At 38.0% G+C, this 27,494-nt stretch overlaps 3 protein-coding genes across 10 annotated transcripts; all 3 read right to left on the bottom strand.

Annotated features, from left to right (window-relative positions):
- Positions 1 to 819: 819 nt before the first annotated feature.
- LOC124303803 (FAD synthase-like) lies at positions 820 to 7,002 on the bottom strand. Of its 5 annotated transcripts, XR_006907994.1 has the most exons (13): positions 6,891 to 7,002; positions 6,515 to 6,708; positions 6,332 to 6,426; positions 6,133 to 6,256; positions 5,943 to 6,055; positions 5,721 to 5,864; positions 5,510 to 5,652; positions 5,174 to 5,377; positions 4,923 to 5,108; positions 4,564 to 4,824; positions 4,248 to 4,442; positions 3,987 to 4,069; positions 820 to 933 (listed from the first exon to the last, which is right to left on the bottom strand). XR_006907994.1 is itself a non-coding variant. In XM_046761481.1 (12 exons), exons 2-11 carry the CDS (start codon positions 6,633 to 6,635, stop codon positions 4,286 to 4,288), a joined length of 1,548 nt encoding a protein of 515 aa, XP_046617437.1. In that variant the 5' UTR covers positions 6,636 to 6,708; positions 6,891 to 7,002; the 3' UTR covers positions 3,335 to 4,069; positions 4,248 to 4,285. The 5 variants fall into 5 exon arrangements, 4 of the variants coding, with proteins under 4 accessions (XP_046617437.1, XP_046617436.1, XP_046617438.1 ...); XM_046761481.1 differs by lacking the exon at positions 820 to 933 and having other exon boundaries at positions 3,335 to 4,069; XM_046761480.1 differs by lacking the exons at positions 820 to 933; positions 3,987 to 4,069 and having other exon boundaries at positions 4,094 to 4,442.
- A 45-nt stretch (positions 7,003 to 7,047) lies between these two features.
- Positions 7,048 to 8,725, bottom strand: LOC124303805 (probable glucosamine 6-phosphate N-acetyltransferase). Its single transcript, XM_046761484.1, has 5 exons — positions 8,477 to 8,725; positions 8,116 to 8,236; positions 7,953 to 8,015; positions 7,668 to 7,795; positions 7,048 to 7,549 (listed from the first exon to the last, which is right to left on the bottom strand). The coding sequence occupies exons 1-5, from the start codon at positions 8,492 to 8,494 to the stop codon at positions 7,313 to 7,315; spliced, it is 567 nt and encodes a 188-aa protein (XP_046617440.1). The 5' UTR covers positions 8,495 to 8,725; the 3' UTR covers positions 7,048 to 7,312.
- On the bottom strand, positions 8,622 to 27,142 carry LOC124303801 (voltage-dependent T-type calcium channel subunit alpha-1G-like). 4 transcript variants are annotated; one of them, XM_046761474.1, is made up of 34 exons: positions 26,074 to 27,142; positions 24,236 to 24,347; positions 23,995 to 24,128; positions 23,773 to 23,870; positions 23,046 to 23,217; positions 22,852 to 22,955; positions 22,612 to 22,787; positions 22,410 to 22,502; positions 22,117 to 22,295; positions 21,888 to 22,045; positions 21,514 to 21,767; positions 21,234 to 21,440; positions 20,925 to 21,054; positions 20,511 to 20,806; positions 20,267 to 20,418; positions 19,949 to 20,152; positions 18,618 to 18,738; positions 15,219 to 15,374; positions 14,997 to 15,131; positions 14,627 to 14,905; positions 14,371 to 14,510; positions 14,078 to 14,215; positions 13,763 to 13,937; positions 13,349 to 13,677; positions 13,051 to 13,243; positions 12,796 to 12,945; positions 12,294 to 12,674; positions 11,990 to 12,203; positions 11,636 to 11,897; positions 11,406 to 11,536; positions 11,176 to 11,325; positions 10,798 to 11,090; positions 10,542 to 10,728; positions 8,622 to 10,448 (listed from the first exon to the last, which is right to left on the bottom strand). In XM_046761474.1, exons 1-34 carry the CDS (start codon positions 26,379 to 26,381, stop codon positions 9,523 to 9,525), a joined length of 7,137 nt encoding a protein of 2,378 aa, XP_046617430.1. In that variant the 5' UTR covers positions 26,382 to 27,142; the 3' UTR covers positions 8,622 to 9,522. The 4 variants fall into 4 exon arrangements, with proteins under 4 accessions (XP_046617430.1, XP_046617431.1, XP_046617428.1 ...); XM_046761475.1 differs by having other exon boundaries at positions 12,011 to 12,203; XM_046761472.1 differs by lacking the exon at positions 18,618 to 18,738 and adding an exon at positions 15,703 to 15,859.
- Between the last annotated feature and the right edge of the window lie 352 nt (positions 27,143 to 27,494).

Genomic DNA, 27,494 nt, shown 5'->3' with positions numbered 1-27,494 from the left:
TCGTTCGCCCCGTTCCATCTCTCTCCTCACCCCGACGGCAATCAATTTCAAACTCAAATGAAATACTGGATTGAAATATGAGATTGCTTGTCTACCATTTCGCAAGATGTTCTTCGTGCTCGGAATATATATTATAGATCCGCACGTCGATCTGCATCGCGTATATTCAACGCCATCCGGTAAAAGGAATTCTTGTTGCTTAACTCCTTGGAGTCATTTAATAATTGAAACGCGCCTCCGATGTCGAATCAGAAACTTGTCGACTACGTCGTGCCGGGATCCCGAATAAACTAACAATGAAACGACGAACCTTGCGGCACCTGGCTTGAGAAAAATATTACACGATCTCAACTCAATACAGATCGTAGAAACATGTAACAGCGATCAATTACGTAGCGGAATTGAGAGCTGCTCCATTATTATACGTGCGAAGCAAACAGCAAGAAGAACTGTGTTGGTGAGGGGGAAATCAATAGTTGGAGGTTTGAAAGTTCAAGGAAAAACTGTACGTCGTGAAACTGTGTGCATACTTAGCAAGGCGCGTCGAATATACATGTATAACAATGTACGATATGTGTGAGCTTGGAAAATGTGATACGGTATAGTATCATTGTATATGTATAAGCTTTTCACGCCGGTTCAACGAACTCTACGAAACGCAGGCAAAAACGCAGTACGGTTTGAAGATTCTCGTGAAAATATAACGGAGCATAGACAATGTCGTATACACATAGATTCATACAATCCTGGCAAGAACCGAACGGAAGATATGGACAGCAATTTTATTAAAGTCAATATATGTGACTCACCTTTGCTGGCTCACTGCGGTCTCTGCACAAGATTTATCCTGCTGAATATGGTCGTATTCCTCCTCATATGAATCAGCCAGTCGCGAAATACTCGTCAAAGTTGTTCGGAATAAGCTTCGATCCGCTTTAATGACGAGAAGAGAAAATTTTAGCTACACAATTGGATATCAGATGTTATTATAAAAAGGACGTCGATCCCCCTGTACGTAGGCTACTGCGGTAGTTTTGCCTGTGCAAAAGTTGCCTATCTACAGTCGAGTTCCACTAACGTGCACTCAACCCTTTGAGTCATAGTGGTAGTCATAGTTCTTACCACTAGCTTATATCAATTTTTTGTATATTTAGAGAACATTTTTGCCATTTCCGATAGTATACTGATAAGTTTTCAATACTCGAGAGTAATTATTACGATATGATGTGAATTATTACTGTTAGAAATAATGTGATTGCAAAAAATCGTGAAAATTGAAGAAATATTTCAATTCCGAGAAAGTTACCCCTCTACACGTGTACATGTTTTACATCAATTACAAGTTTTCGGGGTCGTTGATTACAAATCTGAAATCGGATTTAAAAAATTCGAAATGGCGAATCCATTCAGCGACGCCTAAAACCCCTACATACAATTTTTTGACCCGATTCGATCAAATTTGAAATTTTTGTCCGCCATATTGGGATCGCCATCTTGAATTCAGAAATCTGATCTCGGATTCGTAATGAGCAAACCCAAAAACCATACAATACTATCTTGTTATAAAAGTTTACTATAAGCACAATAATGTGTGACTCGAAGGATTGAAACCTTACAATTGATCTTTCTGAACGGAAAAATTTCTTAACTAATTTTTCGAACATTTAGTTTTACGCAGCGCATATTTGGTCAAGAATTCCTCACCTGCTTGTACATTATGACGAATGATAACCGACGATTATGTGTTCCAATGATATCCGCTGAAATAACCGTGAGACTGCAGCTTGTTGACGCGATGAAGGACCGGCGTACAATTTTGTCGGTGACGCGATACGATAACTTATCGCTTACGAGAATTGGGCAAACGTCCTAGCTTTTTCCTTATGAAGAGAAACCTCCGCTTGGTGTATAAATTATAACCATCGCACGCGATCACCTCGAAGATACGCGACGAACTGTCGTCACGGGAATTGAATGAAACTTGTTCGACAAGCATACATTCTATTCAAATTATTTTTCCGATCGGAAAACTAGACTTGTATTTCGAGCGAGTAGACCGGGGATCGAACAAACGAATCGCGTCTGAACGTCGCAGCATTGAATTTTACTCGAATTCACTCACAACAAGCAAAGCTCGAACCGCCGTTACTGTGTCGAATTTACGCGTCACGGATTTAGAACCTGCGTATATTGTCAGGCGAACTTATCACATTTCACTCTATGCAAAAATCACCTAAACACCGTCAGATAGACGATTCACACGCGAGAAAAATTCGAGAACATTCCACCCCGTACACTGAAACTCAATTGTAAAATAACGGTTCGATTGTTTGTCACGTGATGTTTATGGCGTCACGTGATACCGCCAAAAATCCGTTGAACATTTCGACTAACTTCACACCGTCAAATTGACCCACAAATTTACGGATATTTAAATTACTTTTACGGTAATATAAATCCGAATACCGTGGGAAGTGATTATTCTTTTACTATTTTGAAATCGAGACCGGATTTGTAACCGGTTTTGGCTTACCTGACTTCTAAATCGATTTGATGAATGCTTTTACTCAGTATTAACTCACTAGCGGTGGTAATTGACACCAGAGTTAATTAGACTAACTTCGAGACAATTTCTTAAGACGAAAACAGCATTGTTGCACAATTTTCTTACAATTTCGTCGAGAGCCGCATTTGCAAGAACGCGAGAAAGCCGACAGTTGAAACCGGAACTAAATATATGTTCAGACCGCTGGTCGAATATGCGGTTGATCGCCTTTTGTTTGCCCGCAAGTTTCGAACCACAAGTTTTTCTTTTAATCGTCCAGGGATTTAACGCATTTTTCATGGTATATTTTGAGCTACATTTAATTACGTAATTGATGAAAACTTAAAGAATATCGTAATGCGCAGCCGAAAAATATGAGTTATCGAAATAATTACATATTTTCATTCCCCAACTTCTTCGGACTTACATTCTTCGTTTATGATTTTCAAATGACTGCAAAGCTAAAAAACTACATAATCGCAATGAATAAATTCAACATCGCGAATCCACCAACGTATATCATAATCGCGCTTTGGAGGAATTATCTACTGCGAAAACAATCTGTCGCAGTTGTCAGGAACACTTTCCACCTGATGTAGTATTCGTATTAAAAAAAAATCCATTTCTAAGCATTATTGTTACGTATATTTCTCAAGAAATGGCCTGTCACACGAAGAGAGATGGGTAAAGAAAACATGAAAAATAGTCTCTCGCGAAATTCCCGGTCGGATGGCAGTATAGGGCGGTAGAAGGTTGCTTTCCCCAACCCAACGCCACCCGCAGTCTCATTCAAAGTTTTAAAGAGTAGGAACAGTGGAAAGAGGGGAAGTGAAAATACTTCAACGAAATGAAATTTTGAAGAAAAAACTTTTCCTGATAAAAACTTTGATACGATTCACGTTTGCAATTCTTACTCGAAAGCACTCGGCTCAGATATACATATAATTGCGAAACTACCCTTCTCCACGACCTTTATCCGTTCAAATCACGTATTCATGATACCGTTTCGCTTATACGACATGGCAATTCCAATTTGGTACAATGTGTAGAAAACGTTGAGCAAATTTCGTTTATTAACACATACGCGCGTCTCCGCGGATCGTGGCATTGTTTTATGCGATTTCATAATCTAATTTTCATTTCAAACAAGACGTAACGTATGAGGAAATACACTGTTCTTCAGTATTTAGCTTACGTGAACGGTAAAAGAATCAGTGCTTGAAAAGTTAGCGTTATGAATATGTGATGAGAAGCGGTGTAGGATGAAAAAGGTACTTGGAGAGGAAGAAGGTCGTAGAGAGAAACGGAATTTGAAGTTGAGGAATCGATACGTCATTTAGACTGTTACCATGGTAGCGCCCATCCCACTAAAGTAAACTCTTTGAGACAAAAGTGCACTCTGTATGATTCGCGGGCAAAGAACGAACGAAACGGAACTTACTTTTCCGTGATGTCATTCTTATTTTAACCACTGCCAAGCATCGTACACATGACTGGGGATCTCATGAAACTCGGAATCCAAAGCTGGAAACATTAAAAAAGTGTTTGTTTTTTATTTTCGTTATTAATCAAATTTAAATACGCGTACATGTAGGTTTTCCACTTGCAAGTACTCTGCAGTGACACAACGCGGCAGGCGTCTTGGAATAAATACCACATGTTATAATAATAAATATATCGGACTAAAAAATGAAACACTGACTTTAAACAAAAAATGTCCGGAAACATGCATCAGATCCTTTACAATTCGGGGTGATCTTGCGGGATCCTACCGGCTCTTTCCAACTTCACGTCTGCCAGCATGTGAGCGGGATGATACACCATCTGTTTCCCAATCTTCCCTTTCAACAAATTCGGGTTTGGTTCTGTGTCCGTCTGACTACCCAGCGATGTGTATCTATGATCAGGAGCCAGATCTTATCAGATTATAATAATTCACGCTGATTATAGTCGTGCTACTCTTGCGTGCTTGTAACTCGTGACAACGAAACTATACGTAAATTGCAAGGCTGGATTACCCTCTGTCATAAAGTTTGCAGTAAGGCAAACTCAGAGATCGAGCGAAATTCCACACGTCTTTATAGCTCCACTTTGTCAGTGGGGAGATCAAGCGAATCTGACCGATACTTCCACTTTTAGCAAATTCGTGCCACAGCCCTCCTTCGAGCTTGTCTCCTTTCAGGCCGAGCAACAGAGTTTCGATTTCTGGCCTTAGTACAGCAAGGTTTTCAATAGCTGCCTTTGCAGAGCCATCCAAATGATGTAAATTAACATCATACCTTTAACAGACGTTGTTCAGGGGATTATTGGACTGACTTTTCTCAAAAGAATTTACTGGGAAAGTATAAAATACTTTTCTTGTTTGCTAATCACATACCTGACTACGGTCTCTTTAATGAATTCGTCAACATCCGCGACGGGATTTTCGAGTTTCAAATGAACAGCCTGAAGCTTGGCCTTTGCTCCGAGTAGATTATTGACGTGTACGAGATGGAGCAACACCGTGCTTTCTATGCTGCCATCAAAGCAGACAGCTACATTTGAGGGATTGCTGTATATTTCCCTGAAAAAATAACATCAACATGTATACCCAACATTTTATCAAGATGCAAATGTAAAAGATGTTACTTGAGAGTTGTTAAGGTCGCTTCGTAGATTGGACCTTGCTTGTCGACAGCGACGAATGCCTTGAATTTTCGTAGAGCATCTGTCAACGGATCATTGTCATAATTCACGATTGCATTCTCAGGGGCCAAATCTCTGAACCTTGCCACTGCTTTATTGGTATCATCTTCGCTGCTGCTCTCCACAGTAACCCGTGCATGATAGTAGCTGAATACGTTTTTCACCCCATTAGTTTTACATACTTAAACACAAATTGTGACGCAATTGTAGTTGGAAATTAGGATAACTGAGATCAAGCCATTTCATAAGTAAATCAATAACAACACATATTAAATGTACCTGTGATTTGAGGTTGGGTAAGAGCCAAATGTGACATTGGAAAATTCTTTGGAGACGGCAGACAAGGCATCGGCAAACAGCTCTTCCCTAACTCCAAGGTATATTTCCTTGGTAACGAAATTTCTACCAGTCGCGAATAATTCCTATGAAATTAAAATCATATCTTCAGTTTGGAGAACACGCCGATTGATTTTGTGCTTCAGAAAACTACCTTATACACGTTCCCAAACGATTTATGCAAGAAAATTGGGGAGCCAGGAAAAACATGTACATTTTTTACGCTGACACATGGGTAAAACAATCTTTCACCAGTTTCTTGACTTTTACCAAACGTCAGTGAGGCGGACATAGGTATCTATTGGAGAAGATCAAATTGCTTATTTATTTTGCAGACGTTAGGAACTGAATAAACAAGTGAATTGTAGGGACTTACATAAGCCAGTTTATACCCAGGAGAAGAGATGTCTTGGGAGGAAGAAAACGTTTTCACAACTTCGACAAGTTTCGGATGATGGTGCAGCGAGTCGTTGAACGCCTTTGCAAGTGCTGCAAAAATGGGATGAAATGTAATCCCTGTAAAGATTCAATTGCATAGCTGTACCATTATGGTTTACTGTTATTACCTTCAAAGGTAACATCGTCGTGTGTCGGCCCAATTCCGCCAGACGTTATAACGTACGTGTATTTCTCGGAAAAATTAACCATCTCCTCTGCAATGCGGTCAACCTCGTCACTAACTACTGAAATCTGAACGAAGAACACTGTCCTTGACTAAACGAATCTTTAAATAAGTATTGAATAAAACTGTCCTTTGCTACTAACTTTTTTCACTTTAACTCCACAGTTATACAATAGCCTACATATGTAATTGGAGTTGGTGTCTTTGACTTGGGCTTTCAATATCTCATCTCCGATAACTGTAAAGACACCAAGTTCAGTTTAAAATTCCATGGCAAGAAACTATCGCAGCCAATATGTAACAAGTTTACAAAATATTCTCATTACTGATAATTCCAGCCGTTGGATTCTCGCTCAGATGACCATATTTAGCGACTAAAACTTGGCTGTAACGATTCAAGTTCTTGATTGAATGTCCCCTTAGTATATTCCTGCATGCAGTGGCCATTTCAACACTTCATAATTTTTTTTTTGACGACACCTCCTCTTTTATGTACAACTCATTAATTTTGAATCGCAATCTGTAATAAGACGATTTCATCCTTCAATGCTAATTACTTTGCAATGACTTTACAAACGATGAATGGTAAATTAAAAAATTTATGTACAAGTGATACATGCACTTGACACAACGCTAAGAAATTCAGCTATCAACATCCATTGCGCAAAATAGCGAATAATAATATCTAGTTGGAAATAAAACCTTTATTGGAAGTAGAATTGGGAAGGATGGACACTCGCCGAATGACAGCCAGCTTCGAGTCAGATTAGGTTAGGTTAGGTTATGTTAGGATCAGGCTAGGTACGCAGCAGCTGGCCACATGCATTACATCATTCAACCAGCCGGATCAAGTCTGGAATTAACGATAGGGCATTTAGTAGAGTGTCGATAAATACAGTTAAAAATTGATTTAATAATAATGGCAAACTGTAAAGTTGAAATATTGATGAAAAATTATTTGGAATCGTTAAATGCATTATATACATATATACAATTAACTTTCTTCGTTTCTGCCCAATTAATGGACATATTGACCTTCGGTAATTTAGAATATATTCGCACGAACTCTATCTATCATAACTAGGCAGGGAAATATACATTATAGTTTATAAGTATAGCTAATCTCATAAGTTGCTAGTTGGGCTTTCGTAGTCGAATCGGGCGTTGAGATGGTTTCCATTAGCTGGTTCTTTGATGAAACCCAATCTTTCATAGAATTTCACAATGGTATCCTTACAGTCCAAGGATAGCTTGTAACACCGCAGTCGTTGGGCAAGCAGGCTAACCGTCCTCACCATCAACTGGCCCAAGGATTTACCTCTGTATTTATCATTCACAACCACATCTTCCAGTCGCCCCCTCTGAAACATTTGAAATTTCTAGTTACTTCATCAAATATGAATTGCGAAAAAATGTTACACAATCGTTTGAAAAATTTCAAGAACTAAAATGTCAGGGATATGTAAATCATACACCTACCAGTGCACAGTTGTGGATGAACTTTTGCTCCGTTAGAAGTGTCGCAGAAGCTATGACCTCCCCAACATTTTTATCCTCTGCCACAATGACGTAGTAATCGCCAGATGCTTTCATCTTCCTGAATCTTTCTGTTGATAAAATATTATAATCGTGAAGCTTTGCAATTGCGTAAAAAACTGCTGAAACGTATCAGTTTACGTTGATTAGAATAAAGTTTTCATGAATTACACCAACGATTTGATATTTACTATACTAGTATTGAAAAGATAAGAATGTAAACCGTACCAGAAAATTGCTCTTTACTCATGTCTCCCACTTTTGTGAGTTGTCCCAAGACTTGAATGAATCCTGTAATTTATCAACAGGATAATTCATCTTTTATTTCAATCAATTTTCAGCATAAAAGAATCCTGAATAATTGATGCAATTTGAGAGACTCAATTGATACCTTTATCGTAATCTTCAATCGACAAAGGTCTAACCCAAATCCCATCTTTGATGTCTACGATCCTTTCCAGGAGACGTGGGTCGAACAGGTACTCCTCTACGCCGTTCCCTGGCTGTATTCCCTTGAAACAAAAGAACTCTGATTAAAAACAATGGAATGAATGCACGTTTCTGAGTTTTCACCCTTCAAAAATAACTGATAAATCGAGCCTTTTTCGTATTTTCAGTAAAATTCACGATGACCTTAGATTTTTCACATAGAAAATTATTAGAGAAGCAGGTATTTATAAGAAGGCACGCGTTTGTTCGGCAAGTATTTTACGAAAAAATGACACAGACATTAATCGAACATATGGACTTACTCGTGGTGGCTCGCTCATTTTAAACGCTTGCCTGCGTCAACGTCGTAACCTTTGATAATACAAAACCCCTGACAAGACAAATTGAGGAATTCCTTCACGTGGCATGCGGCACTTTCGTTTCATAAACTGACCCCTTCTGTTCTCCTCTTCTTTTTTTTTTTTGGTCTTAAACTCGTCGTCCTTCTGGCTGTATCCACGCTTGGATACTTCCCGCTGAACCACTGCTTGCTGTTGCGTTCTCCTTGGTTCTCCTCCTCAATCTGGACCCGCCGCAAGGGATTTACGAAATCTCTCTCTTGGTGTGGATTCGTAGGCTAGAGTCGCGAGGTGCGAGCCGGGTTGCCTATTGGTAGGCGGTAAATACCTGCAGCTTATCAACGATATATTACCTTGCAAAGATAATTGTCACCAGTAAGAATGGCGATTACAATAACGATACAGTTAGGTTTTGCACGTCAACAGTGTTCGAGAGTGCATAAATTATTAAGTGTAGAAGATATGCAGAAACTTTGTTTATTGCAATAAAATCTCTTTTATACTTAATGATTGTATATAGTTTACAATTGACATTATAATATATTACTAAATTATCTAATAAACACTCTGTCATAATAAATAAAGTACTTTGATTTACAGTAATTAGCTTAGTAAAGAAAGTGTAATTGCTAAATCGTCACATAATACACTTTTTTCAATCGCTAAGAAATTTTCATAAATACATTCTCTAATAGAGCTCTGAATACGTAGGTATAATATCTCACACCCTTTACGTTTTCACCAACAAAACAGAGTTTCAATAAATGTAACAGGTTTATCTTTCGCAGAGCAAAGAATATTCTGTCTGTCTTTAAATGATATAACAATCTTCCAATAACATTTTAGTATACTTTTCACCTACAAATGCACAATAGACACATTAGTTCAGGTTTCGGATTGATTGATTAATTGATTGATTGATCGATTGCAGAAATAAGCTTCGTAATCCGAAGCTTAACGGAAGAAGAAATTATTCGTTTCAGAAAAGTTGCAGGTACGACGAAATGCTATTATGGACTATTATTGGTCTGTGAATTTTTCAGATCTTCTTTGGAGCTTGAAACAACGTCTGTATCACTTTTGTTTATCAGAGAAATATTCGACATTGCTCCTAACGATCTTTTTCTACAATCTCTGCCCTCTTCCCCATTCGTCACTTTATCCCTTTCGCTGCTTTGTGAATCAGTATCGTCAACGTAAATCCTAATATCGTGTTCGACATTGGAAACAGCTTTGTTCTCGATCTCTTCCCTCGCATAAATGTGATTGAAACTGTTGGTCTTTGATACAAACCCTCCTTTACCACTCACATTACTACATTTCAATTTGGACGGCCTCCTCTCATTTATTACAGACTGTACATCCAAATCGTGATCCAGAGGCAGTTTTTCCTCTTTCGTACCCGTTTCTCCCTTATTTTTTACTAAATTATTACCATACGCGTTTGGTGCTAACAGATTTGGCAACTTGCAGCTTAGACTTGCATCTAGAGAAGATTGCGAATCATTCGATTTTCTGTGCTTCGAAAGATGCTCGCTATTACGTAAAAGGTAACTAGAACACTTAGGTATGAGATGAGCATTTGTGTCTCCGGAACTAGATTTGATAGGTGGCCTCCTCTGGGAGGATTCGTGCGATGCACTATTAACTGTAAGGTAGCACTTGTCTTCAGCCACATCAGATACAGCGGGTGGATGAAGGTACTTTGTGCTACCAAAGTTTAAAATATGATTCTGTGATATGATGCGTGGGACGCTGAGATTGCTCGCAGGCTTTATCACCTCGGCGACCTCAAAATGTATTGGCGTAGACACGATTGGGAATAGTGAACTTCGCTGATGGGTATGGAACGTCTGCCTGCGTTTCATTCTATACTTAAATGGTTTGTTGGAGCGACAGCTTGATCCTCTTCGTTCATTGAAAGTTATCGATAAGTCTGCAAATACAATAGTAATAGCAGAAACCAAATTATGTACTGGTAACTGATGATAGACTACCAGAAATAACTATAGTAAAATCAAATTCTCACCGTCTTTATTACTGTCCTTTTCAGTGGGCGGGTTGTACGTGAAATTAGCAGGCAGTGAGCGAACTTTAGATAACCCTGGCCTGGTATTCAAACTTTCATCGTTTATGTCTTCCTCGTCCAATAGCTCTTCTTGCTCGGCAGCTAATTCTCTTTCTAGTTGAGTTTCCATATCGAGCTCATCTTCCATCTGTAATGAATTTGTGGGAAATAAAATTTGCCACTGCTGAGCACAACGGCGTAAAATAATTTTGCATACCTGTTTGTGACTCTCTTCTAAATGCTTCATTAATACAGCAACAACGACATTTACAAGAACGAACTGTGCCATGAGAACAAAAATAACGAAAAATATTGGTGCAATAATTGTGCTGACGCAACAATTCTTAACGCAATCTGTTGCATCGTCGCAATCATCCCTAAGAGTGTCTTTCATAATGCCATTCCAATTGTCGCCAGTTGCTACCCTGAAGAGAGTAAGAAAAGCCATTCCGAAATTGCTGAAGTGGGCGTGTTCGCCCAATCCTTGGCAAGGTATGTCATCACTGCATTCTATTGGAAAACGTCGCAAGTTGTTAATTACTCGATTACATGAAAGTTGAATAAATGACTTGATGTTTCCGATTTCACACTTTACCTAATCGACCAAAAAGCTCAACTCCCAATGCTGCAAATATGAAAAACAGAAGGAAAAAAAGTAAGCCTAGATTTCCGACTTGGGGCAATGCTTGCATAACTGTGTCCAGGAGGGCACGGATACCCTTTGCCATTTTAAGAAGTTTCAGAACTGTAAAGAAACAATAATTCGTCAGTGATAATCAACGTATTTCAATGTCGTATTACGAGAAAAGCGATTGGTTTTTTTACCTCTTGCAATTCGCAGTACTCGCATCACACGAATTATAGTTGGATTTATCGGTATTATTTTGGACTCCACTTCTTCAAGAACTATTCCGACTATCGACAGTATGACTATCCCAACATCCAGCTGATTCCACCTACAATATTCGATGATAGAATTTTATTTGTCCTATTACGTGTTGAAATACATGAAGCAGTAAGACCTAGCGAGATAATGTAAGAAATTGATACTTTACTTGTCTTTCAAATACAAGTGCAGTCCGAGAGCTAAGAGTTTCATGAATGATTCGAGGATGAAAACGGCGGTGAAGAAGTAGTTGAATATTTTCAAGGCGTAAGTCAGAGCTTTGGGCATCATATAGAATTCCATTGCCATAGTTACGACATTAAGACCAATTACAGCTGCTATCGCCAAATCGAAATACTTTGAAGTGACAACGTTGTGAACGAATAGTCGAGACTTTGAATAATTTGTGTAATATGGAGGCTCGTGCATTTCTGAAAAAATCAAAAACAGCAACTTATTGGACTTCCATAGTAATTTTAACAAAAGATAAATATCTCTCGAAAGAAAATAAAAATTACTAAACCTTGAAACCCAAAGTGCTTACTGCGTCTTTTCTTCTCCATTTGAAGAGCTCTCTTCGCAGCTCTCCTAACACGCTCTTCTTTTTCTTGTTCCTCCCGACATCTGTGAAAATTCTCAACGACTACCCCAACGAACATATTCAGCACAAAGAAACCAACTAATAAAATAAATGCAATGAAGTAGAGTAACCTCCATTCAGAAAAGTTCTCTACAGGCTGAAATTAGAGAAAAATATTTCCATGTTGTACTAACACCATTCATTTATTTATTTGTAACGATGAATAGACCAATCAAGCCGCACTTACTTGTTGATCAACACCAACGGCATCCAGGCCGGTATACATTATATTAACCCATCCATCACGGGAAGATAATACGAAAAGTGACATTAGCGCTTTTCCGAGATCATCAAAATTGTATTTACGATTGACCCATTGGTTTCGTTTGTCGGCTAGACAATCTGTCTTATTGCGAACATTTTTCAAATCTGGTCCTTCACAATAGTAAAATGCGCCCTTGAAGAGTTGTACGCCTAATATACCAAATATCATGAAGAACGTGCAGCATATTAGCACGATGTTTCCGATAGGTCTCAACGATGATAATAACGTTTGAACTACTAATTTTAATCCCGGAGCTCGATTTATTACTCGGAGGGGCCTCAAGGATCTCAGTAATCGAAATACCTGAAATACAGATAGCGTTTAATTAATATTAAGTAGTAGATCACCTATTGTTTGGAAAGTACTTGATAAATAATTCATTAAAAACCAACCGAATACGAAGCTTAAAGTATGATTTACCCACCCTCAAAATGCCAAAGATCTTCGGACTGCTTTCAGATATCAAAGACATTAGTAGATCTACTATGGATATTATAACCAGTGAACCATCCATGATATTCCAGCCCGATGTGAAGTAAGCATCATATCCATACAGCATACCAGATGCTACGACCTAGAAATCCATAAAATTTATAAATATAATTCAAGATTATTTGTAAAATGACATGGCGCGTAACGTCATAGTTATGTTAAGCCGACGGTTTTTACATTAACTTACCTTCACAAACATCTCTGCTGCAAAGACAGCTGTAAAAACGTAATTGGCCGAAGATAAAAAGATCCGCTCGCCACTGTTGGGAGGTATATTTGGTCTTTCCATTGCTAATGTTATACAATTTAATCCTATGAAAAGGAGGACCATGTTATCGAACCATTTCTGTCCTACAAACCAGTGGCAGAGCTCTCGAAACCTATGGAGTATGACATGGTAAATTATGTAACGTAATTCTGAGCTTGTCAACTGATCCACTAGTGTTAAACAATTTTTTTCAAGTCCAGACTGAAACTTTGAATACCTATTATGTGGTGCGAAAAGATATAAAGAGAAATCGTCTCTTTCTTTCAGACATCCCTTCGGTTCAAAGAACATGAATATTTTTTTTATTTTCTCAACACTAGATATGCTGCCATTGCCATTAGATTGTGCAGCTTGTTCGTCGAGTTGAGAGTCCATTTCTTCGGAAAGTTGCTTGATCTGTGGTAAAGGTCTAGCTTCGATGGATAAATTGTTTATGGTTCTAGCAGCTGAATTTAATGCATTTTCATCTAACGGCGTTTTCTGAACATGCATCTGGTCATAACTGCTCAATGAATTCTGGCGAGATAAATCGCCAATCCACCTCATCTGGAATTAGAAGATATAGTATTACAGCGCAATGAATTGAACAGTAGGTAACAAACAAAATGAACCAAAGTTAAGACTGTCTTACATTTGAAGTTGTATAATGCGCAATCGAAGAGCTACGACTTTTGGTAGAATTATTTGGACTAATACTGCGATTGTTAGCAATATGGTTCCGATTGTTTGGTGTATCGCAGTGCGTATCATTTCTTATCGACCCATAAAGGTAGCCTCCATTGCAATTAGTATAGTCTCCATAATTTCTACAACAGAAAAACGATTATACTCAAATAGACCTGATCATAATTCAACTGAACTATACCGCAAAACTGATTAAGCAATTTAAAAGTGACGAATTTGTATATCAAAAAAAGTAACACTGAACATGCAGTAAGATACTCACATAGAATTTGATCGCATGGTGTTACGTCCGTTATTAAGAACAATAGTCTGTCGACTATCGTCGTCGCACTGACTTTTCTTACGTCTCAGGGATGGTCGAGACAATCGCCAAGAATACCCTCTTTGTATTCGTTGATTGCTATAATTAGTGATTAGCACAATTTATGACAATATTATTATGTGCCTGTTAGTTACAATGCGACTTATCACACTCCACCAAAGATTTTATGAATTGGCCATTGAAATGAGTGTAACTAATATGATAAGACACCAATTTTTTCAAACTATTCGTACCTTGGATTCGAATCCCGAGTCGGCGACGGATTAATAACGGCCACAAGACTGATCCGCCTTGAAAGTTGATTTGGAGCCAGATTGTTAGTAGCAAATTTGTTATCCATTGGCTTAAGTAAGCCAGGTATGCTGCATTGACTCTGTGAATAGAAAGCCACGATGAATGCTCAGGTCATCATCAATCGTAAAGTCATCGAAATTTTCCAGTTTCTCAAAGTTATACCATGAACGATATACGAATATAAACAATACATACAGCAGATCGATCGATTGATTCAATTGAAAGACTTGGATTCGTGGAGCGGCAATTAAACTCTCTGTATCCAGTATCTAGCGTTGTATTAGGAGAGTCTTGAGGAGTAGCAGCTGTATGGGTAATTACAGGCGGCTGTATGCCCATCATTTTACTTTCTTTTTGGATATTACATTTAGGCTCATTTATCGGATGTCTCCATATCGTATTCTGCTTGTCCTTGCTGCAGTTGTCTTTGTTTTTTCGTAATTCCTCTACACTTTGCCAAGAGTTCTTTTGATCCTTTAAAAAAAAGTGATGAATTTGTGAAAACTGTGGAAACAATTATGAATAGCTTCGATCTGATAATTATGATACATGTGATGCTGTTCACCTGTGTGTAGGTATCACTGTCAGATACTGAATGTGATTGAGAAACCCTCGATGAATCTCCGTCACTGCTGATTCCAGCTTCCTTTGCAGCCAGCCGTGCCATTTCTCGTTGTTCTCTCTCCCGCCGTTCATTTCTCTGGAATGCATGAAAAATAAGTAGGTGATAAAATTTTCTTGATACAATTGCTGGGTGAAAAAATAAATGAGAAATATAATAATATACCTCGGAAGAAAAGCCTTCCACCAGAATCGCGACCAAAAGATTGAACAGAACGTAGTTACCAAATGTCATCAACGCTACAAAGTACAATGCTGCCCAGTGAGAGGTTTTCTGCATTCCGTTGAACAACACTACGTTCCAATCTTCTTGGGTAAGTATCTGCGTGAAGGGAGAAAATTTTTAGATATCCGATGGTTTTTATACCTGTGCAAATAGTCGGATACCGTGGCTAAAGTTCAATGAAAACAACCAACTATATTTTATATGATACTGGTCTCCATAGCATGCACTCTTGTACTTAATCAATTGTACATGGAACGCCACAATGACGGAAACAAAAAGTAAAAAATCAGTTTTCTTTCGGCCAAAAACGAACCTCGACTGGAAATGTTCCATATTGAATTTGTAATACCGGCAATACCTTGGATGCAAAAATTACAAAAATAATATACCTTTAACGTCAATAAATCTTATGAAACAGTGGTACCTGGAAAACGGTAACAGTGGCCCAGAGGATGTCGTTGAAGTGTTTGCGATCACAGCGACACTTTGGGTCGTGCGAGACCACTTCGATACAGGTGCAGGGCCGACTCCGGTCCACCCACATGCAAAACTTACCCCCGAACAGGTACATCCCTAGGATGCTGCAACCGAGACAATCCCATGGCCTAAAGTTCCGTCAACATTGGCAAATTCACAAGAAGAATGTCCCCAAATTTTTGCCCTTGTTGCAAGTTACAATTTTACATATAAGTATATTCACCGATCTTCTTGATAGAGCGTGCGATATTCATGGAGTACATAAGTAACAGACGAATCGCAAATACGAAAGTTACGGTATATTAATAATGACTAATTTAAATCAAGTCCAATATATGGAGACACTCCATTCTGTATAAAGCGAAATATCTAGTAAATAGCATAATGATTTCACTTGAAGCTGCATATTTGTGATTTCAGAGTCAAATTCTGGAATTTGATGATTTGTGGAAGAAAAGCAAGACAGTTTGCAATTAGAAATACATAGATGGTTTTAGTACAAGTAATATTAACATTACTGCAGGAGTTGAGCCGCTAAGTCACCCTACGATTACGACCTAGGTATAATACGTACAATTTTTATATTACGTGCACATGAAGAATGACCAAGATTTTTTTTTTTTGGTTTTTGTTGTATTAGATACGTAATTACTTTTCCTAACTGGAAGAATTCTACTATGTAGATGAATTATAATATTTTGCCCAGTTAATATGGCAGGAAGGAGTTGTGGCCCAAGTTGCGCAATCGACACAAATTACCATCGTCGTCTAACGAACAACAAGTGTTATTGGTTCGGCTTGTATCGTCAGTTTTCTCTATTACTATTCTAATATTTTCTTGCAGTAATTCTTAGAACTAAATTCAGGGAGTGTATATATTATGTGAGATTTGTACAAACAGCTTGATGTCACTTGCTTCTACATTTTTATTTTTTTTTTTGTTTAAAGTCATTTTCTGTCAAGAGAAGCTGATTCTGCACGTTTCCGAATTTGTAAATCATTACGCTATAATTTATAGATTTTTTCCATTTCATCGAAATGCCAGTAGTAGTACAACATTTTTATTTCAAAGAGAGTTTTTTTTTTTTTTTTATTATTGTGATTCATTTCTAATAACGTTCACTTATTTCGCCAATCATGCTAATTCAGGGAAAAAATATTCACATCTTCGTACTCATTTTTTTTTTTTTTTTTTTCTGAACAATATGGTCAATACTCATTGGTATAATGTATGTATTCAAGTGGGATGGGATTATATGCTTTAAAATATGTATACCATGAGGAGGTATTATACTATGAGAGATAAAAACAAAAATGAGACAGGAATAGAGTATATGAATTTACTCATTCTCTAAAATAAACAAGATGATACGCTACAGATCGAGATAGAAAAAGTATAAATAAAATGACAACATAGTAAGATTAGAATATTACTCTCAAGATTGAGTTTGCATGCTTGAGAACTAAACAACAGATACTGTGATACTTTATTTATTAAAACACTTGGAAGAATCTACAGTTTAACTATCTATGAAACTTTATCATAGAAGACAAAATCTATAACTAGAAATTTAAATAATAAATACCCACCACCCAATATAACAGAAAATTGCAATTAGTGCACAATAAAACGTGGTCAATTATAGTGCGATACACAGTTGAAGTCACTAAAAAATTTCATACGCATATACGGTAAATGAATTTTAATCTATTTTTGAAGCGTCACTGCTGCAAGATATTCTCAGGCTATTATAAATTACAATATGTCTAAGAAAATCAAGAAATCGACAGATTTGGAATCTCGACGATATCGCAATCTACGCAATTTTAGTACCAATATCTCAATCATGACAAGGATTTACGAGTATTTTATTAAACCGGTCCAACATAAGTCTGAAATTTTTTTTGTTCAATTCTGTCTTTCCCTCGCGCATAGCAGAGTTTCTACTTGTCGTCAAACCAAACTTGACATTTCACATAACGTTGCTTAACTATGTATTCCATTTTGCATTCAATGTGAGTCTAAGCATGAACAGTGAAGACTAAAACATGGGTTTATCACAGTTGCTGAATTGACACGTGGCATAATAAATAACGTAGGTAGCAATGTATAAGCAAGATAAATTCCTATGCAGCTTCCTACTACTTGAAATCCATATGTCAACATGCTCCATACTGTGAAAGTGACTAAATTTGGAAAATACAAAAAAAAAACAAAAAGTAGATGAACATACTACCTGAATAGGTGAAAGCAATTATATAAAAAAAAAAGATGCTAAAATAAATGTGTACTCACCATTCAGGAGTGCACAATAAATCACATGAAAGTCAGAACGCTATTTAAGAAAATTTTCATTCAAGTTTTTTAAAGCAGCGGTGCATCAGTCTCGGAATAAAAAACTTCAGATATTTGATAGATGGAAAAATTCTATACAAAGAATAGGAATTTTAAAGTTACAATGCATTTACTCATTCAATTTCAAAGATTTACCTACATTCTATGATTTCTAGGAGCGTAATTTCAAGTTTATTGTAAAATTTGCATCCGATTGAAAATCCACAAGTTCGTTTGATCGATTAATTCTTAATAATTAAACTGAGATAAAATTTAGATCAGTTTTGAGAGAGATTGAAAAATGATGTGTAAACGTTGGTAGCTCAAAATACTTCAGTTACTAAATGCTAGAGCATGCAGAATAAGAGCAGATAAGAAGAAAGCGAAAAAAGATATATTTAGTGCCGAAAACATGCTAAACGTATACATTACCTTATTCTTTGAAATCATAAGTATATGCAGTGCTGTACCGAGTTTAGCTTTTAAAATCAAATTATGCTAGCCCTAAGCTGAAAAATATCCTGTACCTGAAATACTGTGACAATAGCCCAGAGTAATGAGTCAAAGTTTTTCCTATCACATTCGACTTCGGTGGTGCCTTTCATGGTTTCACAGAATTTGCAACCGAACAGGTTCATCCCAAGAATACTATAACACAGTGAAATGTGTGATATATTTCCACCTTAATAAAGCGTATATTCATTGATCAGTGAAAAATGAAACGTACGGATTATATCTTTTAGGAATGATCTACATAAGTAAAAGTTTTATCGTGTGTATTTACAAGCCATTGTTGCACCGTGGGTTATAAATGTAACGTGCAGTTTCTATAATATTCCACATTTTACCTTGCATACTTTGTATAATACAGTATTGACAGAACAACTCTCTTTGATAATTAATTCATTCAATGTTGTTTCTTTTCCTACACGTAACAATTCTTTCCATTCTAATTCCTCGAATTGTAAAATTCCAAATTTACATATGTGCCCAAACTTCAAGTTAAACGTTTGAATCAGCGTGAATAAGAACCTTGCAATATTGTTGTTAATTGACGTGTGCTGTGTTTGAAAAAATATGTAGTGTGTGTTTAAAGGAAAATTCGTATCAGGCTCTATAGCAGTATTTTCGCCAATTGTATCCCGGCAAATGACAAACGATACGATAACAGGCCCTGAATTGGTGACCATATAGGCACCCACTGAGGCGTTTAGATAGCAAGAGTGACAGAGGAAGGTTGAAACTTAGAGTATAGCAGTTTTCAAACTTGTCACTAGACATTTCCAGCATAAAAGCACCATGCACACATGTAATATTGAAAAAAAAAATATATATATATATATTATATTTGATGCCTTAAGCCGCGAATAGCAAGAGCCACCGCAGATGTGCCAACAACACCGTCATTACCAGTACATCATGTCAAAGTAGCAGTAATTAGGCACTGCAATAAAATAACTGCCCACACCAGAGAACTTTGGTTGAAATTATTTGCATCTCTATTAGTTTCTAAGTAGTATATAATCACTTCATACGACATTTAAATAATCACTTTGCACTCGTCATCATAATATAGTGAAAAAAATAGTAGAGAGAGTAAATGTATAAATAAAGAGAAAAAAATGATTTAAGAAGTTTAACAAAGTATACTCTTTGATCAGCAACAGGAATTGGGATGAATGGAAGGTATCGAAGATTGGAGTATACCAGATATCACTAACAACAGCTAACATGACTGTATGAACTCCCCTGATACATATGTAGAAGATTAGGTCACATTATTTATAAATAATACGCACATTTTAGGAATTATCAGTTGCCCTGGCATAAAAATTAAATTCAATATAATGGGACTTACCTGAATATAAAGATGAAAAGGATTAAAAGGGAAAAAAATATCGCAACGTTATCCATCGTCCTGAGCATGACGAACAGCTGCCGGCGAAGATTGGGCAAGAAGCGCACAAGCTTCAAAATGCGCAGGAGGCGGAATGTGCGAAGGACACTCAAGCCGGAGTTTCCTTCGCGCTCCCCATAATAGGTTTGACAGAGCTCTATAACACTGTTTTCAAAACCAAGAATTATTTTGAGGAACATTATCGCCTAAATTATAATTGCATCAACATTTCAATACTACAGAAAAGTGTAAATTATGAAAGAAATCATCACTAATCACCTTAGTACAACAACGACACCATCAAATACATTAAATCCGTTACTGATATATCCGAAAGGTCCTTCTGCTATCATTTTTAACAGCATTTCAACGGCAAAAACAGCAGAAAATACTATGTTACTTATTTCCACAATTATCGTCAATTCCTCTGGCTGAAATTCAAGAACGTCACGTAATCACCTTTTGTCCAAGCGCTACGTATAAATTTGAACATGGTACCGAATTGTAAAATGTCTAGAAATACCTGATTATGGTATTCAATGCCCATACTGAGGGTATTTATCAAAATAGCCACAAGAATACCCTGTTGAAAATACTTGTTCACCACAAGTTTCTTGACCCAGCGCTGAATGCATCGAATCACACAAACGCAACAACTCCCTGTTGCTTTGATAACTTTTCTAGTCTGTGACTTTTGCCATTTATCATTATCTTCTGCCCAAGGTTGATCATTTTGTACTTCGCAACAAGAACAGTTGTCTGCATCAGGGTTTAGCCATTGCGTCGGATCGGTCAATACTATACGTCGGTCCGATATACCTACGAAATAATCAAGCATTTCTAACAATTCTCATTTATATTTGCAGGTACGTGTGATTTGTCGCGATATTTAAGAACCAATTTCACCGATCAACCTTAGATCGTGGACAACGTTTACCTTTGGTTAATGAATTTAGAAAAGAGTCCAGAGCTAATTGACCGGTTGGAAGAGCAGCGCTGAGAGCACCGCTAAGAGCAAGTAGTTCCTGGCAGGTCATCGCTTCGTTTTGTTCCAAGTCAGTTTGTATCTACGATCGATTAAATACTAGTGAAAATTGTGTTAGAAATATTTTGTTTCTTATGTAAAACAGTTCACTGTGTCTAACGATGTAGAGTATCCAATATAATCTGTTTAAGATATTTCACTTTATACGCCGTTGGCTGTTTCTCGGAATAATCAAGTAACTACTTAGCAAAGTGAACTTACTTGCAAAGTTGACTGCGGTGTTGACCAAACATTTCCATCTCCCGTCTGTGTCATTTTTTCGCTCGAACATATATTTCGTTCTCCCACGGCTGTAGAGCCTGGCAATGTATTAGCGCTGCCGCCATGAAGCAGTACAACATCGTTGAACATGACGCTACTTCGTCGCCTGAAGTTTGGTAATATCGGACTGGCGAGAGTGTTGTGAGTCTGAAACGCATAAGTGCATTCAACAATTGCACTAAATGTAAGTTTATGTAATCAGTAAACATGTATAAGTCACCTCCGTTGGAACAATGTTGCTATCACCAGGAGTTGATAAAGATAAAGGAGGATGATGAAGACTCGGGTGGCAGGGAATTGCAGAAATTTCTACTTCGGAGGTTTCTGGACTCGCATGAGGTGCCAGCATTAAACTACCACTTTGATCTAGAACAACTCTGACACTGCTCGTCACTGCCAATTCACCACCATTTTGCTCTTCATCTTCAGCCAGTGGTCTGTGATACGGACATCGTCTGTGATGTTGTCTCTTATCTGGAGGGATAGAGAGCTTAGAAAATGCGCGCTTTTATTTTCAATAAATCACGTTTAAAATTAGCATCGGCACGTTCATTCGACTCAACGTCTTTATAGATCAGGACTGTGTGTACTTGCCAGATGATCTGTTCATTTGAATGGCTACTGTGCGCGAGAGACTCGGACTTTGCTCCCTCAGTAGCTTCTGTTCCCGTTTCTGTTGTCTAGTATACAAGTAAAGTCGATATTTCTTCATTAATCTACGTTTACTTCTACGCCACAAATGGGCAATGTATCTGTAAAAGAAATAAATCATTTGTAAGCGAATTGGTTGATCTTTTATAGTTTTTTTCAAAAATTCTCTCACTTTACAATCTCTGCATAGCATGTAGTCGGTTCAGAAGTATTTATCGAAGAAGCTAGTGTGCTGGTAGAGTGAAAGCGGGCACGTTCGAGTCTCATACGTTCCAGTTCTCTTTTTTTTGTTTCCGAAAACTGTGTCGCTATTACGACTAAGCAGAGGTTGATCATAAAAAATGATCCGATCTGCAAAAAATATAAATACATGTGTACGAATGTTCAATTGATCTGTGACGTAGATTTTAACGCATGACACAGGTTGCTCGATAACCCATGTCTCAAGCTATGATCCATACTCACGACAATCAGTAGGACAAAGTATATCCAATCCCAAAACGAATGTGCATCTTGTACATAATACATTATGTCTGTCCAACCCTCCAGGCTGATTACCTGAAATTTTCAGTAACACACGTTTTACAATAACGTACCGAGTTTGCACAATCATTGTTACATTTAAACTTGCAGAATATTCTAAAAGCACTGCAAGTACGATACTTACGAGAAAAATTGCAACCCAGGCGAGTCCGATGTTGTCAAAAGATATGGTACCTTGAAAAGGATTGTTACCTTGCCCTTTGCACTCTGTGTAATAGAAATTCCAATTCACACAAGAATCATTACTTATAAATGTAATATTACTGTTTGGTAAGGCTGTGTTATTGCATATCAGGTCCCCTGTAACAATACCGTATGATTAGCACTGAAAACTTTCATCTATACCATATCTTTTTATACCCACCAATTTTATGCGGTGGAAGATTGCTGCACGAGTGCATACCACTTTCATCTGGACGTGAACATATGTAATCCTGATCTTGATATTCAAAGTATTTGGATAAGTTGCTGGAATGAGATGGTAAAATATAACTAACTTTTTGACAGCAATTGTTGAACAAATTTTTACTGCTCTTAAACAAAAACATTTTTACGTACTCAGGGTATTTAACATTGGGAAGAGCTCTGAGAAAACATCGTTGTCTCAGGATTCCTTCCCACAATTGAACGCCTACAATACCAAATATGAAAAACACAAAAAAGCATAGAAGAAGAACGTTTCCGAGCATCGGTAGCGTGTCCAACAGCAGCATAACAAGTATCCTCATACCTGAAAAGAAGAAATATCATTTATAAAATTATTCAAATTTCTTCAGACTCAATTGTGTCCTCGTCGAGGATGAAACTACATTAGCCATTGATTACACGGGCACAGCAGGAATATTTTTTTTATACAAACATACATCTGTGTCTGTGCACATACGTGATGTGATGTAAAAATACATAGGTAGTTCGAGTTTGCAGGGAACAGCAGCTTGCCGCAAGTTAGTAAATATGAAAACTTTAAAGCAACAGAAGTCAGTCAGTACTGACCAAGCGACGTGTAAAGGCCAGAGCACTTTCTTTTGCCTTGTATATACAGAGGTAAAAATATTTATAAACTTGTTTTAAATATTATAGAAGAGATGAAACGCCTGCAAGGCAAGCATTTGCGATTGAAACAAGGCCAGCTGAGGGCTAGTCACAGATCCCACCGAGCTTGGTCTTCAAGGACATTCGCTACCAGTAATAAACTTTCCAGGCGGAAAGATTCCATTAAAAAAAAAAACACGTGTTAGTTATTTCAGCGAGACCATTCAGAACAATTCACAACCGATATACTTACTGGGTATCCTGTTGATCGCACGCAATGGTCTCAGTACCCTTATGGTCCTTATTGCGGATAGACTCATATTTTCAACGTTCAAACAGTATTCTAAGGCTCTGAAAAGTGGATAGAAAATCAGCATAACGATCAGACGAATCAAGATATCGATACTTCCAGAATTAGATTACAAATTTCTTTTAGACTTGATAAATTTTTCGCTGTACAAATAACGAGGCTTACCCAGCTGCTACTATAAAGAAGTCTAATCTGTTCCACGAATCCGCCAAGTAAGTTCCCTTGCCGTAAATCCCCATTGCAACAATTTTGATCGTCATTTCTAACGAGAAGAAAGCGAAGATGATATCGTCAAACATCTGTAAAGTACAAAGCGATGCAAGTGTAAATACATATAAATTGTTTCATGAGTATATACATATAAAATTGTGGAATTGTTATACATTACTATCATATCAATTCATACTTGTAATATTTTGCAGCGATTCGTAACACACTCATCGTCGACGCAAGGCTGGTACATCCCCAAAGTGATGCAATTTAGAAGGATCACCATCATGCTTATTCTTTCAAACCATGTGATTTTTTTAATAAGAAAAATATCATGGTATTCAAATTCTCCTAGCTCCATTTGATATGAGTAAAATTAAATTCTTTTAATCTAGTATATCTTCGACAATTTAGATACTGCAGTAGAGAACGGGCTTCGTTTAGGGGTAAACAGATTTCGTAATTGCGTTAAAACAAACGCATCTATAATTATAAATTTAAATGGTCGTAGGGTGAGTTGACGACGATTCGAAACGCGGGGAATCCCCGCCGGATATAAGTCAAGTGGCACAGCGACGCTCGCTGCCTTGAAACACGCTTTGCACGAGTAAGAAACGTTTATATTCGCGTTCTCCTGAATTATTAACATCGTTCGATTCTCCATCATTTCACCTATAAAACGATTTACGCCTTCAACTGTGTCGAATCACCCTTTTTTACTCTTTCTTCTACTCTACGATATGAAAGTTTGTAAACGGTAACGTAACGATTCATTTTTACGAAAAATCATTATTTCGTAACTATAGGATAATTGCATGAAATTGAATTATATATATTTTTAAAAAGCAAAGCGTACGTTTAAATATTTTCGAAATTGAACTCCTTCAAAGATGTTCTAAATTTTCAAAATCAGTGATCTTCTTTTCAATATTTCGTTACGTTAACGTCGTTAACTTCAATCGCGGTTCTTTCTTCGTTCCTTCAATACCTATACGAAGTTTTGAAAATATTAAAAAAGTATACTTGCGATAATATTACGTTTGAACGATATTGAGAAAAAAATTCTGTAGAATCATTGTAATTCAATATAATGTGATTCCTCGGACATTTTCGTTTCGTGCTAATCAAGATACTGCAGTATAGCAAATAAGACGCGCGGTTTCTTGATCCTTGAATGCCTGCTTGATCGTATCATCTGCGATGGATGGAATCCAGGTACAGTGCGAATTAACATGCCCGCGAATTAGATCGAAATTTCAAGCCATGTACATACGTGTAACGTCCACATATGACGTGAGCACGTCGTATATACGTCAGATAGCCGATATTAGTTCGGAAATAAAACTAGTATATCTGTATGCACGACCCAGGTATGTGAGTATGTGTGTGTTACGTATAAATATACATATATCTATATATATATATATATATATATATACACGTATACTGCACAGCCATCGCGAAAATACGGAATATCGAACTAGCATGCCAGAAGCACGCGCGCTCTTCACAATTCACCTAGATTATTATCATACGTACACACGCATAAAATTCACAGGTCCTGGAAATATGAAAATTTGCTATACTGGTTATTACTTCCAATTTTCGGATAAACCGAAGCCTTCGTATAACCGAAACTGTACGTATGTAATACGTATACACTTATCGTAATGAGAATCGAAGCAAATTTTATCCTTTTATCCCCCACAGTTATAATAATATGCGACGGTTCCGATATCGGTGTAAGACGGATCAACGTTTCGTTTGTATAAATCGTTTCGCGCGTTCTGCAGCATACCTTGTTGGATGCGTGCATGCACGCTAACACGAGGTGTACAGGTATAGAATCAACAGCTCGATCAGTATCGTGATAAATTCATTCGTCGGACGCCCAAGTAAAGTGGGAAGAAATCGCAATGCCGAAGAGTCACGCGACGCGCAACATCGCTTGCTCGGCCAGGTTGTCAATCGGGAAAACGATCATCGGCGTGATTGCCTCGCGAGTTAAATTAAGGTATTCGGTGAAAAGGATATGGATTCGTGATGAGAGCTAGACACCAATTGCGCGGGCGTGTCGTTTGGTCCAGATAACGTAAGGCGATCGGAGCGAATCCTGGATACGGTAGATTATTCCCCTCGTCGTCCTCGTCCTCGCCATCCTCGTCCTCGTCGTCCTCGTCGTCCTCGTCGTCCTCGTCCTCGTCCTCGTCCTCCCCATCCTCGAGATCACTCAACTCGGCAACGTCACTGTCCGAATTATCCTGACCAACGCTCTCGTTGACACAGCTGCCTTTTGCGGCGGAACGATATCGATACCCTTGAGGGTAATGGTGCACCGACATTATTCAAGCCCTGGTATTGTGGCTCTCACCAACTTTCGCAGCCCCGTCGGACGTCGTTAAAAGCCCAAGTTTCGCTCCCCGGCTGAACCACCCTTCATCAATACCCGACGGTTTGAAAATTCGCCACTTCTTTATATTATTACTTACACGCGGTAGAGGAATTTTGAAAAAAAGAACGTTGCGACAAAAACCGTTGAAAAAACCTCCCGCACTGATCGGTATACAAAACTGTCACCGTCCGATTAAACTTGTATCGAAACGAAAGTTCTAATTACATTTCAATCGGCAAGTATATAATGTATTTATAGAAGTTAAACCTCGGGAGTTCAGTTTCCGATTGATGAAGAAAATATCTGTCTGTTCAATAGTTGAAAATTATTCGATCGCTGGTTAACTCTTGTCGCAACGAACGTACATATTGTTATCCTTTCGTCCTCTTGTTTTTGTTTCTCTTTGTCAGGCAGGGATGAAATTGATTGATTTTCAGTCCAATGTTCCGAGATGATTAACTGCCATTGGATGCACGCGCATCCCCGTCTCTCATCCTTTGCGTACTAACTATATCGACGCCTCGACGCCGCGGAACGACGTCGTCAACCAGCGAGCGAAAGAAGAAACGTCGAACGTCGAGAGGGTCGACGGGCAACGCATGCGCCCCTTAATTCCTTCTCCACATGCATACGTACCCACGTTACATACGCGCGTTAGGATACGTTGGCCGACATATTCACCCTGCGTAAACACATATGCCATTTGACGATATTACACGACCGCTTTTATATCCCCAGCTCTGTACGCGCGTATGCATGAGTCGACGTACAACGCTTGTGCAACGTTTTCACCCGACGTCTCCGAGGCTAGGCGCCTCTGCATCCTCTGCGAGCTTTTACCCTTTCCTCCCCGCTCCTGCATCTTCGCGGGTTTTCCATACAATGTCGCTTATCCCGTTTACCTACGCCGGGGGAAAATTCTTCCGATTGTCATGACGGATGATCGACCGCGGATTTTAATCCCGTCCTGGTGAAAATGATTTATACGATTTTCTAAGTATTTTCACGGAAATTGCGACATTTCGTACGATTTTGTACAAAAAATTGTAAATATACTGTAAAT

Source organism: Neodiprion virginianus, chromosome 4, assembly GCF_021901495.1.
Source record: "Neodiprion virginianus isolate iyNeoVirg1 chromosome 4, iyNeoVirg1.1, whole genome shotgun sequence".
Lineage (NCBI taxonomy): Eukaryota > Metazoa > Arthropoda > Insecta > Hymenoptera > Diprionidae > Neodiprion > Neodiprion virginianus.
This window is presented reverse-complemented; position numbering and strand designations above follow the sequence as displayed.